This window comes from Amphiura filiformis, chromosome 17 (genome assembly GCF_039555335.1).
Source record: "Amphiura filiformis chromosome 17, Afil_fr2py, whole genome shotgun sequence".
Classification (NCBI taxonomy): Eukaryota; Metazoa; Echinodermata; class Ophiuroidea; order Amphilepidida; family Amphiuridae; genus Amphiura; species Amphiura filiformis.
Genome location: NC_092644.1, coordinates 24,104,445 through 24,123,162, shown reverse-complemented (window position 1 = coordinate 24,123,162; position 18,718 = coordinate 24,104,445). Strand labels below are relative to the sequence as shown.

The 18,718-nt window shown below is 35.3% G+C and overlaps 1 protein-coding gene across 1 annotated transcript in view; it reads right to left on the bottom strand.

Moving 5' to 3' along the window:
- Window positions 1–8,224, bottom strand: part of LOC140137506 (uncharacterized) — a 126,216-nt gene extending 117,992 nt beyond the window's left edge. Inside the window, 2 exon segments of the mRNA XM_072159221.1 lie at window positions 7,530–7,642; window positions 8,121–8,224. Of these exon segments, the coding sequence (XP_072015322.1) occupies window positions 7,530–7,642; window positions 8,121–8,145 (138 nt within the window). The 5' untranslated portion in view covers window positions 8,146–8,224.
- Window positions 8,225–18,718: the final 10,494 nt, after the last annotated feature.

The window sequence follows — 18,718 nt, the reverse complement described above, 5'->3', positions numbered from 1 at the left end:
GCTTATATTACAAGGATGCTAAATCAACAAAGCATAACATCATAATACAGGGTGGGTGAGAAATATACAGGGTGGAACAACAACAAAATTAGCATCTTTCTTGTCATGGTGAACCCCATATTTTTCCTTTTCTGAAAGCTATGTAGTTCAAAATAAATATGGATTCAGAAAGACATTGCATGGGTCCTTCAAACAAATTAGGAAGAAAGAGTTTAGTATCCCTTGCGTTAAACATACAGGGTGGTCAAAAATTGTAAAATAATTTCACAATTTTTATGACATTTTTCAATCTAAACTTTTTCCCTCCATTTCTGGCACTAAAACTAATAGCATAATTGAATTCCTCATCAAATTTCCTTTAAAAATATGTGTTCTTTTGAATAAGTAGGGTGACTCGGGCAAGAGATAGTGCATTTAGAAATGTCGGAGCATAGTATGCGCACTTTGTACAGTAACATATAGGGAAAACTGTCTTAATTAGCATTTAATTAGGTAATTAATTGGTTACATCTTTTGTTACAGTTTATGTACTATGAGTTAGACCTACAATCCAGGATGATATATGTGCAATTTGAGGTCCATGCTAGTTGTACTTTTCAAGATACAAAGGTTTAAAGTTTGCCATATTTTCACAATTTTGTGTATAACCCTATGGGGCTCTCCCGAACCGGCTCTCCCGAACCGGCTGCTCCATTGCCACATCTTACATATTGAGGTATAAATCTCAAAGTACTTGTCCAATTGACTTGGGGTTTTTTGTATAATGACAAAGAACATAATTATCTACAAGATGACACCAAACTTTCTACAATAGGTATTATACTTTTAGAATAAACCTAATTTGAAGGTGAAGAAAGCGTTTTCATGTTACGGCTGCTCCATTTTTGGGTGACCTATTTGTGACATGCGACCATTAAGTATAATTATAATAATACATTATATATTGATAAAAGATAATAATATTGTTTGTTTTTTGTAGAACTAGAATAGAAAAAACTAACATACTAAATGTGCGACTACGCTGATTCCTGTTGACCTACTTTACCGACAATGTACTCTTCTACGCGTGATGCCTTTAGTTACAGAGAACCGTTGACCAAAGCTGTTGAAAACTGGTATCTCGTTACTATCAAGTACCGGTATGCTAAATCAACACAAAATCGAACTTAGGCTGGTCGAAGCAGTGCTTGAACCGTGGAAATGTTTCTTGCAAGATCGGGAATTTTTCGGATCAAAATTTACTTTATTTTATACCATGCTTCGAAAGTGATTTTATAATGCAGATTAAAGATGCATTCATATAATGAACTAATACTTTGAGCTTTAAAAAGTTACAGGGTAGCAGCCAGGCCCGCAACTAAAGGGAAGTTACGGCCCGGCCAAAAGTTACAGGCCAATGGCGGTGCTATTTTATTTGAACGCTAAATGAGTGCAACTGATTCTGCCACAAACTACCTATCTGGCTATCTTGGTATGACGAGCTCAACAAAAGTATCGGCAAGGCAGCTTTCAATCTCTCCAGGCTAACTAAGAAAGTATGGGAAAACAAGCAGCTTACCAACACAACAAAGATGGCGGTTTACAAGGCATATGTACGCAGCACGTTCCGCTGTGGAATTGTATCGTGGATGACCTACTCGCCACAGGACAGAAGCTGTAAGTATTTCACTTGAGATGTCTATGCTGCATTCTGGGAATCTCCTGGAAAAACAAGGTCACAAACAATGAAGTCTTGTCCAAGTCAATGCCATCCTTGATGGCTAGGCCATGTGAGTCGAATGGGCGATGGTCGCATTCCAAGGATCTCCTCCATGGAGAACTGTCTTCAAGACACAGAAGATAGGATTGACCACTGCTTCGCTTCAAGGACGTCTGTAAACGTGACATGAAAGCACTTGACATAAACTGTGACACCTGGAAGTCTACCGCTAACGACAACTCTCTGCTAGCCTTAACCCCATGAGAACTACCTGCCGATTGGCCAAAATGAATATTGTGTTCAATTTTGAACCAATCAAGAAGGGTATTAAGATTATCTGCAAATGCAAATTTGATCACAAATAGTCTAAAGCTCAGTCATAAATGGCAATTTAAATAAGCATTTCAAGTTAACAACCAATCAGAAATGTTGTTAGATGACCAGTAGTGTCCACAGGGTTTAAAGGGGAGAAGACCTGACAACAAGCAAGGCGCAAAGCTAGTCAGTGCAGATCATCAAAATAAACCTAATAAGACCAATCAGATTTCACATGCCTGGCTGCAACACAATCTGCAAGTCTCACATTGGTTTATTCAGCCACACAAGACATTCTCCTCAACCATTTCAGACGACACTACTCCGTAGTCTGCAAAGACTGATGGATGCTATGGATGGATCGATAGTACATTTTGTAGTTACTAGCTACACTAAAGTTTCTCTTGATTTTGAGCCTTTAAAATGTCATGTCACTTTTAAATTTCTTTGAGCCTGGATTCATTGAAATTACAATTTTACAAGAGGTCGCCGCATGTCATAAGTTGGGTATGCAAAAAGGGTGGAGGGATTACACTTTTCTGAAAATTGTGATACAAATTTGATTGGCTTTCCGTAACCCCATATCCTACAGCAGTGGTTGATACCTCATTTTAAGCCTAATTTTATACTCTTTCAATCTACTGAAGCATATAATTATACATTATTCAGTAAAAAAATCACATCAGTTGAAATGAAAAATGCCAGGGGTGGAGGAGCAGGCGGATGTGGAGCAGGCGGATGCGGGAGTGTACAATAGGGCCTATGTGAAATTTCACATGTCAGCATGTCATAACTACTGGTTATTTTTTCAAATCTAGTGAGGGTTTGATATATTGACAGCTTTGAATGTTGAATTTGTACAACTAAAACAATTACTAACTACTTAAGGTGGTACTACACCCCCTGATAAATTTTGTGACTAATTTTGCATTTTTCTCAAAAAGTAACTACAAAATTACTTCATTTTGTGTACACATTGGTAACAAAAGTTATGTATATTATTGGGGTAAGGAATCCAATATACTTCACTGAAATTTCAGTGATTCAAGACAAAGGGGTTCATTATATAAGTTAAAAAATGAGGTACATTCTAGCGGTACCTCTTTTATCATAAATAAAGTATACCGCTTGTCTCGAGTCACTGAAATTCCAGTGTAGTAACTTGATTCCTAATACTCCTATAATTTACATAACTTTTGTTACTGAATGTGTTATTATTTTTGAGAGAATGAGAGAAATAGTCACAAATTCATCAAGGGTGTAGTACCACCTTAAATGGTTATAATGTTCCATTTTTTAAATTTTAATGAAATCCTAGTTGAATTTCAGTATATTTAGCAACATGCTAATGTACATTTCTCTTCTTGATATTCATTTCCTTAATAATAGAATTACCGTCTCGCTAATTACTCGTAAAAAGGTCATTGACCTTCACAATGTAATTAACATACGTACAATTATTTTAAAAAGTTCATTTGAAGCACTAATGTATTGAGATCATATCCTCCAAATCTGATGACATTCTTGCATAAAATAAAAATTTTACAGTCATTTTTGTAATTGAGGTCCGATTTGAGAAAAACGCATTTGAAAATTGAGATTTACATAGACACCTGTGTATTAATTAATTGGTAATTAAGCATTATCTCAAAAATTAAGCATGTGATAAGGTTAAAAATGGTGTTAATTATTAGATGTTGTCAATATAATTATACAACATATCCAAAAATACATTTTTTGTAATTTTTGACCATGTAATGGAAATTGTACCCAACTTATGACATGCGACCAAGAGGGTTATGCAGGTACATGGATACTTAAAAGTTGGAGCTTTAAAGTTTATACCCTGAAAAACGGGCGGTTAAAAAGATGTCACAAATTTCTTTTTAGCAAAATCTAGAAAAATGGTAATTTTTTTTTTAATTTAATACAAATTTCTTGAATTCCTGAATAAGTATTGTTATTCCGGTCTATTCGTCAGAAAACAATGTTAATGTCTGACTGCTTTAGTGTAAGGATCATGGTATAGAAAAATTGTTCTAGTTTGTTGAAATACAAATACTATCACCGAATGTTAGGAAATCAAATGTAAGTTAATTGTTCAGTGTGTTCATTGATAGAATTGAGGACATGATCGTTGTTTACATTGTATATATCCTCAGCTCTACCCCAAGCATAGAGTAGTTCTTGCGTTATCTAACGGCGCACATGATTGGTCAAAAGCCGGGCATAAACTACATGTATGTTAATGCCTGCCCTGACTGCTTCAGCATGACAATTTCACATTTTAAAGAATGAAACATTGTATTAAAGGAGTATTTCATGATCCTAGCATCCACTTTTTATGACATTTTTCAGTACATATCCACGAAAAAAGCATATTCCCAAAATTTCAGTTGATTCCGATTTTGCGTTTGCGAGTTATGCATGATTATGTGTATTACACTGCTCCATAGACAATACGTTGTAATTTCGTTCTGGTGCACCAGAACGAAATTCAAATTTCGCGATATCTTTGCTAAACGAATTAATCTGCAAGAAATATTTTGTCCATAAACATTATGTAGCCAGAGTATTCCAGTGATATAAAAATCTCAACTTTTTTTGAGAAAAGTGGGGGGATGAGGCTGTGGATCACGAAATGCCCTTTTAATTGATGACATACAATCACCAAATGAAGTTTGGAATTAAATCACCAAATGTTGGGGGATATTTTTGAACAGGGTTCATTATAGAACTGAACCAAGAGCATTCATCGTTGTTGATGCCCTTGGCTCTGCCTCAAGTATTTAATAAGCAGTCATTCATAAATAAGCATTCTTAAACACTTGAGAACGTTCCAGCAATCCTATTGGTTCTTACCCGTGTGATATGACACAATATCACACGGGTCAGCGCGTGTGCATCAACGCGACATGCGTACTCGCTATTTGAACCAATCGGAGGCGCATAGCAACAACTGGACTGATTGATTTTAAGCCCTATGTAGTTCCTTGTAAAAGTGTAGGATTTAATTTGATTAATACTTTTAAAAAGATATTTCTATTTAAATTGAAGTGTTTAAGAATGAGAATAAAGGTATGGTTTTTAGCTGCTGTCGTGCATCTATCGTCTCATATAACATGGGCGACATCATTATTTTTGGCGTAAAACAACTCAGCTTTGCCTCATTGTTTTACTTAAAATAATGATGTCGCCCGTGTTGTATGAGACGATAAATGCACTCCAGTGGCTAAAAACAATACCTTTATTCTATATTAAAGGTCCGTAACCCGATCGACAGCATCATCCCCGATTTTTTTCATTGTTGATGAGGTTTTAGTATCACATAATAGATACTATTTTTTTTTTTATTTTCCTGAAATTTGGCGCTCCAAGTCGATGTATTTCCGGAGAAATCATGAAACACAGCGGCTTTTACAGGTATACCAGTTTGTAAACAATGGTAAATACGTTGGGTCATGGGCCGGGAATTATGAACGAAATAGCTCGTAATATCAGTCGCCTCAACAGCTACTTTGGTTTCGCGTCATACACATTCTGTGAAAAAGCGAACCACACTAACTGCTGAGGAGACGCGTCTAGACGGTGTGCCGTATTTAATTATAAAATTTCCACGATGGAGGCAGCGGGCGATTAGCTCAGTCGGTTAGCGCGCTTCATGTTTCTACCGAGAGGTAATCGGTTCAAAATCCGGTGTCGGAATGTTTTTTTTTTCCCTCCATTTTTAACCCAAACTTTTTTATATTCATTTGAAATGTACATATTGCAAGGGAAATATATTTTGTTTCCTTTTTTCTGAAACGGTACGAAAAAAACAAATATTTTTCGCTCAATACGGGCCGGGCATTGATTGTACAGCATGTCAGCATTAAATTAAATCATACTGAACGGAAATGGTTGTTGTTGCTTGCCTACCCAGAATGCAATTCACGATACCAAGGTATTGGATTGCAAATTTGGCTATTTATTCACATTTACGGCGAAAATGCTCTCGTTTTTTCACAAAGCAGCATAAAGGGGGCGATATTTGATATTATTATGTAATTTTAAAGACAATCCATATCCAAAAACCAATAGGGTTACCCCCTTTAACAGCATGCGTGATTGGTCGATAGGCGGGCATAAGGTTTAAGCCCGGCTTGAATTTGCAAACAACGTTTATGCCAGGCTTTCCGTCGTTAACAAGCTGCTAGAACTGATGGAAGTTCGCGAATGTATGTTCACGATCCGAGCTATTTACACATAGCGCGAGTGATATGCGATTTCATGCGCGTCCACACAAAATGAACCGAGCAAGTAAATGTTTTCTCACAATTAGCGATGGAAAAACTTGCATGCAGAATGTTGTGTGAATGGGGGATCCTTCATATATTTTCATGACCAAAACATTGTTTATGCCCTCGAGCTAAAGCCCTCGGGCATAAACAATCATTTAGTCATTATCAATGAACCCCTAAATCATGCCCTCTATCTTCAAAATATGAACCCCCAAGTTAAACAGGGATGTAAGTAACCCTGAAGAAAAAATACGGAAAATACGGAAAAAAACGCGTAAATTCGGGCTAAAAAGCCCAAAATGGGCTGAAAATAAAAGAAATTGCGTAAATCTGGACTACAAAAAATACAGAATTCTGTAAAAATACAGAAAACTTACATCCCTGGTTAAAGGAGTATTTCGTGATCCTAGCATCCTCTTTTTATGATATTTTTCAGTACATATCCACGAAAAAAGCCTATTCCCAAAATTTCAGTTCATTCTGATTTTGCGTTTGCGAGTTATGCATTCTGATTATGTGTATTACACTGCTCCATAGACAATGCGTTGTAATTTCGTTCTGGTGCACCAGAACGAAATTCAAATTTCACGATATCTTTGCAAAACGAATTAATCTGCAAGAAATATTTTGTATATAAACATTATGTAGCCGGAGGTTTCCAGTGATATAAAAATCTCAACTTTTTTTGAGAAAAGTGGGGGGATGAGGCTGTGGATCACGAAATGCCCTTTAAACACCCTCATGTCAGATTATGACATATTTTTATTAAATAGTCAATTGACGTTGAAATTGAAATGAGATGTGGTTGAGAACTTTTTATTTTATATTGTGTGCATTCACTCATCATGCATAATACAATGTAGTCATGCAACCACACTTATGACTCAATTTCAAATTCAAAGAAGACATGTTTTGTTCGAGTTCAACTTCAGTAAGCTTACCCTTTATTTGTTTATATTACATGTACTGTACCCATCATGCCCATGTACCACAACAATAAGTTAAGCTTACCATGCTTACTAACAATAACAATTATATTGTGAATCACATGCACCATACTATTAAATAATAGTTTAATGCACAATTGCCTAGTTGATAATGACTTGGGATACACACACAAACTTCAATAATTGCAACACATGCTTTGTATGATGATTCTAAATGAGCCAATAAAACGCACGTGAGTACAAATTAACTATAAATAGTTGTGTGTATGACAATGGAACACGTCTCACCTCAATTGACAGCCAACACAAGCTGAATTTAGTGCGAAATAAACCGATAAATTGAAACACAGCAACGAGTTCCCACATGCACCGCAAACCGTCCAGTACTTCTAAATCGGAGCCTGTGTAGTAAGAACATCCAAGAAATAATCAACATGAACCCATAAATGGGTTACGTATTTCCGAGTAGTATAATCCATAACACTCATTTTTTTTTCACCGCGCCTCGGTTATGGGAAATTGATAAAAGGGAGCGAATTTCGAGCTATGAATCATATGATACTAGAACATTAGCATGAGGCAATTGTGGGATAGCTATAGGCCCTGTGGCACTCGGGCTAGCTAGTTATTGTGAATGCGTGCTTTCATATAACATTGCGGTAAACTGTGTGTACAGTGCGGCAGCGATCATTATGCATATTGCGCTCACATGCCATGCATAAACAACCTGCCGTAGAGCAGTGTGGGTTGGTCCTTTACGCAGCCCCTCTCTGAGGGGGATAGGCTTACCAAATGGCCCCGTGCGAGGTCATCGGGGACATGAATCCAAATAACAAGGGTATGGTTGGAAAGAGGAAGGATTAAAGAAGCTAACCGTACCTGGAACTGGCTTCTTACGTGGCATTTTGACCTGGAATTTGCCGTTTGAATGTCATTCTGGCGAAGGGATTGCCGCCATATCATTCCACAAGAAATACACACTCCTCTATAGGACTTGTGGATTATTCTGATTAGGGGTGCTCATGTACAGTAAAGCCCATCGTATACAAATTCCTTGTACAAAATAATTTTGTATGAATTGTATGGGTTCTTTCCTACTTGCAGACAATAAATATTCATTCTATTTGTAGTAATTTTTGAATAAATACAGCTGAGCATCAGCACATAAAAAGTAGTCAATAAAATCTGCATTTCAAAATTCTCTTCTAAGGAAGCCTGACATACCTTTAATTGGTTCTTCCCTACAAAAAAATCGATCGTTCCTGAAGAAGGTCAAGCAAAGGTCATGTAAAGCCCTATGGGTCGCTTTCATTGGTCAATTAGCTCAAGGGTTAATTTACTAACTCGGGCAATAAACAGATAAACAAAAGCTGTAAACAATAGCAAAGTACCGGCTTCCTTTGAAGTTGCGGCGCCCCACAAAGGGACCAAGCAAAGAACAATTTGCTCTTCAAGAAAAGGCGGCTGCTGCGGCCAAGGGCGTTTATTGTGCACCAACTAACAGCCTGAGCCAAGCCCAAACTTTGTTTTAGTGCCATTATTTTTTTTTTTTTTGATATTTTATTTCATTGCAAATTTTATATAATTTATCGGTATGGAATTGTCAAATTAATTTAGGCCTATTTAGGCCTTAAATCAGGAGATAAATTACACTAAGTAGATACATAAATTACGAGGTAAGTAGGCCTAAATAAATTACGAGGTCGCTAAATACATTACGAGATAAATAAAAAATTATTAAATTACAAAATAATTATTAACTAACTATTAAACTACATCAATAAATTGCAAAGTAAATATATTACTCTGTAAAAAATATACAATACTCATATACATTAAAATGCATAAATAACTATTAAAGTAGGCCTATATGTATATAAAATAAATAAATTACTAGGTAAATAAATTAGTAAATAAATCATAAATCAATTATTCAGTAAATAAATCAATTAATCAGTAAATGAATAATTACTCAGAAAATAAACAAATTAATAAGTAAATAGATAAATTGCTCAGTAAATAAACGAAGTACTAAATACATTTGTAAATAAATAAATTAGTAAATAAATAAATAGTCGGTTTCGTCTAGTTATGCAAAAAAAATGATTGTTTGCTAGTCCTCCACAACATTTTCAGAATGGGTCGATGGTCGGGATTTTTATCTATAAATGGTGCGTCCCTTGGCTTAATAAATAGCCCAAATAGTTGAACTGCGATATTTCCAATTCATTCATTGAATGAATGAAGAATGTAAAAATGAAAACCGTTTTATGATGAGGTCATATAACATTTTTGATGAGGGAGAGAGAGAGAGTGTGGGTTTTTTTCCTTCTTCTTTTTCTTTTTTTCTTTACTTTTAATAATGTAGCATTATTAGTATTTTTTGTTATTTTTTCAGCAGCGCTCGAGGAAATGAAGACTCTTTTTCTCTCTTTTTTTAATGTAAGATTCTTAGGGATGCCCCTAGAGTACCACAAAAAAACACCTTTGAATGATCCTTCTCTAATGAACTCAATTTTTATGCATAAAGCTTTCCTAAAGTCTAAATTTTAAAAAATCCAAAAAAAACATTAAAAAATTAAAAATCTGGCAAATCCGAGAAATTGAATAGGGGGGACAAGAACCACAACTTTAAATTTTTCGACCTGATGATGATATTGAACGATGACAACGTTGATACAAATACAAAAATTTTAGTCACCATGCAGAGTCCCGGTGCAGAATACCCCTTTAAATCACTTTATCGATAATATCATCCAGATATAATTATTGTCAGATTTCTGGAATTTTGATAGAATTAGATAAGAAACACAAAATGCGTGAATAAAAGAAGGAAAGTGATAGTAGGCCCATTCTTTTTAGTCGCTTACTTTAAGGTAAAGCCAAGAACTCTCCGCGTTGCGGATATTCCGCGAAAATCGCGGAATTCGGAGGTATTAAAGCGGAAAACGCATTTTTGAGAAAAAAAATTGAAAAAATAAGCAAAAATGACCTAGAAAAAGAAATAAAATGCAATTGAAAAGAAATAAATAAAATTCTAAATGAAATGGGTCTTCAAAATTCATCAAAATAAAAAATCCGTGATAGATTTACCGTACAACGCCTGTCCTACCTCCCATTGTAGCCATGTTACCAAATCACCCATCCCAACTTTGCAACATCGCAATGATTCTTGTGAAACTTTATTATGTCAGAAATGTGCTAAAATTACAAAGCGGAGAAAAGCGGAATTTAGCATTTGTAAAGCAGAAAATTCTTGGCTTTACTTTAAGGTTGGTCTGAACCCTGGGAATTATGAAAACTTTCGGGCCTCATAAATGCTAAATTATTAGTCTAAAGAATATAAAAGTATACATTTTTAGAATGGAAATGACTTGATGAATTCATCTGTGAGGTCCAATTTGGGCCAAAATGCTAATTTTTGGAGAAAATCCAAAAAAACGGGTTTTTTGGCCCAAATTTTTTTGTGCAACGTAACAAAAAAATTGTTTGGCCAAAAAGGTTTTTTTATTAATTTTTAAAAACTAGATAAAAATATCTAGGGACAGTTTTTTCATTTTTTGGAATTTTGACCAACTTCACCAAAAATATTTGAAATTTGGGCGAAAATCAGGCTTTTTTATGATTTTTTTAAAAATTTTGGATTTTTGACCATTTTGGTGCAATTTTCTCAAAGTTGGTCAAAATTCAAAAAAATAAAAAACGGTCCCTAGATATTTTTATGTAGGCCTAGTTTTTAAAAATTAATAAAAAAACCCGTTTTTTGTGATTTTCTCCAAAAATGAGCATTTTGGCCAAAATTGGACCTCACAGATGAATTCAGCAAGTCATTTCCAGTCTCAAATGTATACTTTTATATTCTAATAATTTAGCAGTTATGAAGCCCGAAAGTTTCCATAATTCCAGGGTTAAGACCACCCTTAAAGGAAGTCTCCGGCAATCACAACATTATTCCTTATATGTTAGAAAAATAATTATCAAGCACGAATCACATGGTTTTATTTAAAACAAACTCATAGTGACCATAAAAACGAATAAAAACATCCGTTCTCAACACGCGATATTCAAAATTCCCGGGCGCCGAGTGCAATGACGTCCCAGTAATACAATGAAGGCTGACGACAATTGAACACAAATAACCATTACGTCATTGCACTTAGACAATTTCGGCGCGGGAATTTTGAATATCGCGTGTTGAGAGCCGACTGTTTTTATTCGTTTTTATGGTCAATATGAGTTTGTTTTATAAAACAATGTGATTCGTGCTTGATAATTATTTTTCTAACATATAAGGCATAATGTTATGATTGCCGGAGACACCCTTCTATAATTAGAAGAACTTATCCTACATCATTTTTATATTATTGACAAGCACTGTCTGGCAGCATGGACCAATCAGCGTCCTTCTACCGGGCATTTACACAAACAGCACGGTGGTCATTTCGTTCCTATTTCGTGTCAAATGACACGAATAGGCAATATTGACAATATTCTCACTGTCAAAAATAAGGAACTTAAAAATTTCCAGAATTGTGACAATGCTCCATTGTCAAATATTAGGAATCTTATTACAAATTCCAGAATTGTGACAATATGCTCACTGTCAAATATTAGAAATTAAAACAATTCCGGGATTGTGACAATATTCTCACTGTCAAATATTAGGAATTTTAAAAATTCCAGAATTTTGACAATGTTCTTACTAGCTCTTACTCTCAAATATTGGGAATTTTATTAAAATTTCCAGAATTGTGACAATATTCTCCGGGGATATTATCAGTGTCAAACATTAAGAACTTTAAATTGAAAACACCCAAATAAATAAAGAAATAATTTATCAAATAAATAGAATACCTGAATAAATAAATACGATTGTGAGTAAAGTAGGCCTACTTGTATTGTACTAGGTATTTATTTATAAGCAACGGAATAAAAAAAAAAAAAAGGGGATTTATATATTAATTTGTTTTATTTATTTATTTATTTATTTATTTATTTATTTATTTATTTATTTATTTATTTATTTATTTATTTATTTATTTATTTATTTATTTATTTATTTATTTATTTATTTATTTATTTATTTATTTATTTGATCTTGTATTAGTAGGAATTGTAACATGTTTGAAATTATGACAATAAAAACTGTACAATTCCTGAAATTTGACAGATAACTTTTACAACAAAGTGAACATTAAGATACTTCTGTGGCGCGTCACCACCACCACCACCAGCAGCTGGGTGTGGCTGGGACGTTATAACGTATGTGAGGGATTTCAATACACTTAGGCTATATGGATGATATTATCGATAGGGCCTAAAGGGTATTCTGCATGGCGACTAAAACATCAGAAACATTGTAAAACATTTCAACATACGTTCATAATACTGAATTTAAAACAATGGAAATCGTTTCTTGTTTTATTTTGCTTTTCATTCTTTCTTTTATTCAAGTTCATCAACATTGTTAAAATTATATTAACAACATACAAAAGAAATAAATTTCAGTATACTTCTCCTCCCCTCTACATTATTAAACAGTCATTCACTTTTAGGCCTAGGCCTATGGTTCTTATATCCGTTTCAATACGGCACTAGGGGACACGTCCTGATTGCTGGGAAGGCCGCCCCTCTCCCACCCCACCATCCTGCAACCCTTGCTACTAATCAATGCTAACACTACCCGAACCCAAACGGACAGCTGCGCCTACAACATCATGCAACTAAATCGGGGTTTTCCCCTAGAATATCGCTTTAAACATTGATTAAGAAAATAACATGAACCCGACGCTACAAAATAATTCCAACTTTTTGACAGCTGTCGGAATTCCAGAATTCTGACACCCGTCAGAATTCTAGAATCCCGACAGTTCCAAATATCTCACACACCAGCCCCCCCCCCCCCCGGGTCAGCCCCTCTGTCAAAATTCCAGAATTCCGACAGTTCCAGGTTTCTGACGCAGCCTAGACTACCCCGTAGTCCACTAGCCCATTGTGCATACTCTGGATATTGTATTTAAGCTTAAAACTCTGATTTAATTAATGTGTGCACAATTGATAGATTTTCACATCTGATCAGTCACCCTACTCCCTCTGTTTGTTAGCTTCCCAAATTTCGGGGTTCGCTATCAATAAACTGGTAGATTCCAAAATCAGAATTGTTCAGTATTAAAGTGAGCCATTATAATTATGCAAGATAATATTGCATTCAATTACTTTTATTGTCACTAATCGTCTGATATTTTTAACTCTTTATGACCATTTTACTATTGAATACTTTAATTTTAATAAACATCAGTATAATTTTGATAATAACATATTTTTAATAAAATTCGACTATGGCATAGTCTAGACGCAGCCTGTCAAAAACTTGGAATTGTCGAAATTCCAGAATTACGACAGGGGATGCTGTCGTAATTCTAGAATTCTGACAATTCCAAGTTTTTGACAGGCTGCGTCAAAATTTTGAAATGTCAAAATTCCAGAATTTCGACAATTCCAAGAATCTGATGCAGCACAATTTAAATATGCTCACTGTCAAATATTAGGAATTAAAGCAATTCCGGAATTCTAACAATATTCTCACTGTCAAATATTAGGAATCCATGTTATTTATTTTACGTGGCCAAATAAACTTATTTATATTAGTATAAAGTTTTCTTAAAGCATTCATAAGTCTTACATTTTATGAAAAATCTAAAAAATCACTTTTTTCCTTCTTTCTTATTAATTTTTCTCTTTTTTCTTTCTTTCTTTCTTTCTTTCTTTCTTTCTTTCTTTCTTTCTTTCTTTCTGTCTTTTTTTCTTTCTTTCTTTCTTTCTTTCTTTCTTTCTTTCTTTCTTTCTTTCTTTCTTTCTTTCTTTCTTTCTTTCTTTCTTTCTTTCTTTCCTTCTATCTTTCTTTCTATCTATCTTTCTTTCTTTCTTTCTTTTTGACAAATAAATAATGATTTTGCACACTTCGCGTCTTGCCACATTTTATTTTTTATGTTAAAATTTAAAGAGGGCGGTCTTCATGGTGCCCATTCCATATCCATTAGTCGCGACCACAGAATAGATTGCACAGTGCTTCACCATCTTTACTGATATCGCACCACGACTTATCAATGTGTGGGGGCGAGGTCGGAATGTGTATTAGAATAGTGAAGTGATTTTACGCCCAAAATACACCTTTTAATTTGGTTTGCGTGAGACGGCATTTAATTATAGCTAGACTCGGTTAAAGTCTCTGCACAGTGAAGTCTCTGTACACGTTTGTTCACTTGAATGGGTCAGTGCTATGTTTGATGAAGCATACGCATTCATAAGTTAGTATTGGTGAAAAACATAGTGTGCTAAATGCTTAGGCTGTATTGCACAACGATCTATGTACGGTTTAAATACCTTTTACGCTCCGTATCGATCGAGGTGCTGGCTTAGTGCCGTGGATACTTCGCAATTTTAATGCTCCTTCCGGTACTGTATCGCCAAATGATATTGATATGGGTTCACACTCAAATGTCCACACACGCAATCCGGCACTTTTTTCTTCCCCTTTACAATTGATTGGAAATATTTCAAAAACACAAATCTCATTTTCATTCCAGAAGATTTTCTTTTTTTTTCTTTTTTTTTTTCCTTCCAAAATAGGCTTGGGCTGAAAAATATATTTGGAGGATATAGGCCTATTCAGTTTATAACCTATAGAGGTCATATCATACGCAATGGGTGTCTAAAGTTAGCCTAAATGATCACAAATACCACCAAACAATAATTTAATTTTTCCGATTCGTTTGGGGCCTATGGCTAATTAGACCATAAATGTATCTGGCATTTATTATCAATCTAATTTAAAGAACCTCGTTACAGTCGGTTCCGATCGCATTTCGATTTGGATTTGGAAGATACCTTCTCTTAAATAACAATATTGCGAACCACCAGCATACATAACTCGATGTAGAGAGTCTTTCCTATTCAGAGGAAATATTGCAATTACACACCTTATTGCCTTTTAACAATAACCAATGACCCTAGCACGTAATTCCAGTCAAGCACCAATCTTTAATCCTATTGTTGAAGAGGATAATAAGCTAGCATTAGTAAAAAGCTTAAGTCTTTGTTTGCTTTGGCTAAATCCTGTTTAATGGAACAAATCGCGGAATTAAATTAGTAATAAAAGAAGTATATAGATTCTTATTTAGCGGTCAAATTGGATAAAAGGGGAAATATTTGTCCCTGCTCTAAAGAAAATATAGGTTAGAAAATTATCAATTAAATTTAAATTAAAAATTCAGATTTTATATTTATTTCTTTCACGAGGCTCCATTATCACAGACAAACACTGTATAAGCTAAAAACTCGACCCTCATCACTAGATTCTGTCATAGCTCAATGGTAGAGCATCAGACTGCTAATATCAATATCGTTGGTTCGAGTCCTCCTGCCAGGGTTATATTTATGATTTTAATGCTACGCTACAATTTGTACATTTTTTTTTGTTTATTTATTTATTTATTTATTTATTTATTTTTGTTTATTTATGTAAATAATTTGATATATTTGAAAGAGGTATTTGAGCAATTGAAATTTTGATTTTATAATCCTATGGGGTCATTTTGAACCCCCGCCCCTCCCCAATTGCCAAACGCACAACACCTATGAGTTTGCATCATACATGTCATCATTATAAAAAAAAAACATTTTATGTATACCTGACGCCGGCAACTAGACTACTATACAAAAAAAAATAGTATCACATCAATATAATACTTTACTAAGCTAATCCTGTAATATAGACCTGTTATATCACCTGTAATATAGGTGATCATTGTTATGGTAGGGATTAGTGTCCGATCTCTGTAATGTATGTAAATGAAGCATATTGATATGCAGGAAGAATCGATCAGGGCGCTATCTATTAGGGAAAGATAAACACTATTCAAAATATCAATAGACAAGAAGAAAGGGATGTAGAGATTTGTAATTGAGTCATGCTTGATTTAACAGAAGGTTCTTTCCAAAACCAAAACGTAATGCGCCCGATTGCTGGCTACACTTGACTGTTCTGTAAAAAATGCCCCTCCTAGATCAGCTGTTAATGCCTAGATATGCTCGACATAAATAATAAAAAAAACGCATGCGTACATCTTGAGTGGTCCCTCAGGGAAATGGCCAGAGATGAGCAGGATAATAAAGATAATTTCAAATAATTATTGTCAGGTTGATCCCAATTTTCTGGACACGTGACACCCATGGGCGCAGACATATTAGCATTATGGAATGTGACCCCGAGCACAGCGGGTGGTCTATCAATGCATTTGAATAGGAAGAATTCTTCCTTTGATGCAAAATAAGTAACTTGTCGCAAGTTAATAATATTATGGTAAGAGTTTCCGTAGATAAATATTTTTTTCCGTAGATAGATATTTTTGAAATTACGTTTTGATGATATTGTGAAGAAATTAAGATTGCATGATATTCAATAAATTTGCAATACAACAATTTCTATCGAAATTGCAGCCAAGAATACTATTCCAATTCAAAATTACTAAGACTTGAATAGCGAGGTCACCGCCGGGGGTCAGAGATCAGGCTCGAGGTCACACTCACATTGATACGCATTGGTCACGTGTCCAGAAAATTTTCCCGTGAAAATATACCCATTAAAGCAATATTATAACATTTTCAAACAAAATAGATTAGCATTTCTTTGCCATAAAATGTTAGCTTTTACTGTCAGATATATCCCTTTTATTTTTGAGCCGAACAACTACGGCAAAGCAAAGAAAATTGGTATTTACTCATTTACTACCAGCGCACATGTCGCCAATACGTACCACTCCTTCGGTCATGTTATAGTACGACCTTTTGTTGTGTATATCACCGTCCCGCACGCCGTGTACGTACTGTGTGGTATGAACATCGTGTATGCGTTCGACTAATAATTCCATCGTAATAATAAAGCGCCGAATCCGGCGTTTTATTCAAAATCTCGGATTTTGACAAAACTACAGCACCTAGAGTCTTGATTTTTGCAGGCTATATTGGTTTAATAAAGTACAATTTAATCGTGTAAAAATGAATTAAAAAAATTCAGTGAGGGCGTCCTCCTCAGCAAATGTTATAATATGGCTTTAATGTTGACTGATTGGCGGCATCTTCCTCCCCATATTTGGGCTCGCTAGTCAGAATTAAAATTAACAATTTCTGCAAATCACATTATTTTAGGATGCACAAGTTGCCAAATTTGAGGCAAATTTTTCACATCCCCCCCCCCTGATTTCACCTACTCCCATCCTCCCAACCCCCACCCCGGTGCCGTCCCTGTGAGCACCAATCTCTTGAGGGAAGATGCCCACCGAAGGTTATGTTGTGTCTCCCTATTGTAAGCCTGATGACAACGAGGAAGTCGATCAAGGTATAGCCATATTAAGCAAACAAGAGTGTAATTTTCGGACTATACGTAAATCAGTAATATCAAAATATTTTGGAACACGAGTACTGACACTCATCGTGCTCCGTAAAGTTACACATGCCGAACTTGACTTGCTCGACTTGCTCATGATTTTAAACAATGGTTTAAACTTCGTATTACATTCTATACAAAATGCGAATTCTATTATGCATGACCAAAGAACCATTATATCTCGGTATACACTGCTCAAAAAATTGGGGATCAGTATATAGCCGTGCTAAAATATATTTTCCCCTTCCTTTTTACACATGCAAGATTTTGGGGAACCCATTATTTAAAACCTTAAATTGTTTTATCATATGATGGAAGCGCAGCGAGCAGGAAGTTTTGCATAACGTGGTGACCCTTTTTGACTTTTTGACATGTTCCCGTCATATTGAAGATTCTTTTTACCACTTTACCGATTGGGCATATACTTAAACGTTTGACCATATATGACCTTTGACCTCAAGTGACCTCAGTTTGATTTTGTTCATGCTCACGTGGTGTGGTATGGAGAATTACTTACACCAAGTTTAAGCCAAATCGGGCGAAGTTTACAATTTAGCTCCTGGATGACATTTGTCCTCGGATGACCTCGATTATGTGTTCTCATCATACGTAGAAATCCACCCACCAAGTTTAAGCCCGATCGAACAAAGTTTGAAATTTGAACCCTCGGTAATGACCTTTGATCTTGGTTGACCTCAATTTTGTTTCCCGCAATATATTCCTTTCATATCAAGGATTCCCGCCACCAAGTTTGAGCCGACTACCTCCATGATCGGACGAAGTTTGAAATCCACGACCTTTGACCTTGACCTCCGATGACCTCTAAAACCAACCGAAGGACATGCTTTTCCCGATACCTATCATTATCCGAAATAGCTTTGTTAGTCAAAGGAGTGGCAAACCAATATGGGGCCAATGTTGGCGTGCCAAAGGCGATGGTTCCAACGTTTGCCAACGTTGCGCCAATGTTGTATTGTTCGATTCTGAACCTGAACTTTTTTCAGTAGTGTATATCGCAGTGGCCTTGGCCTTG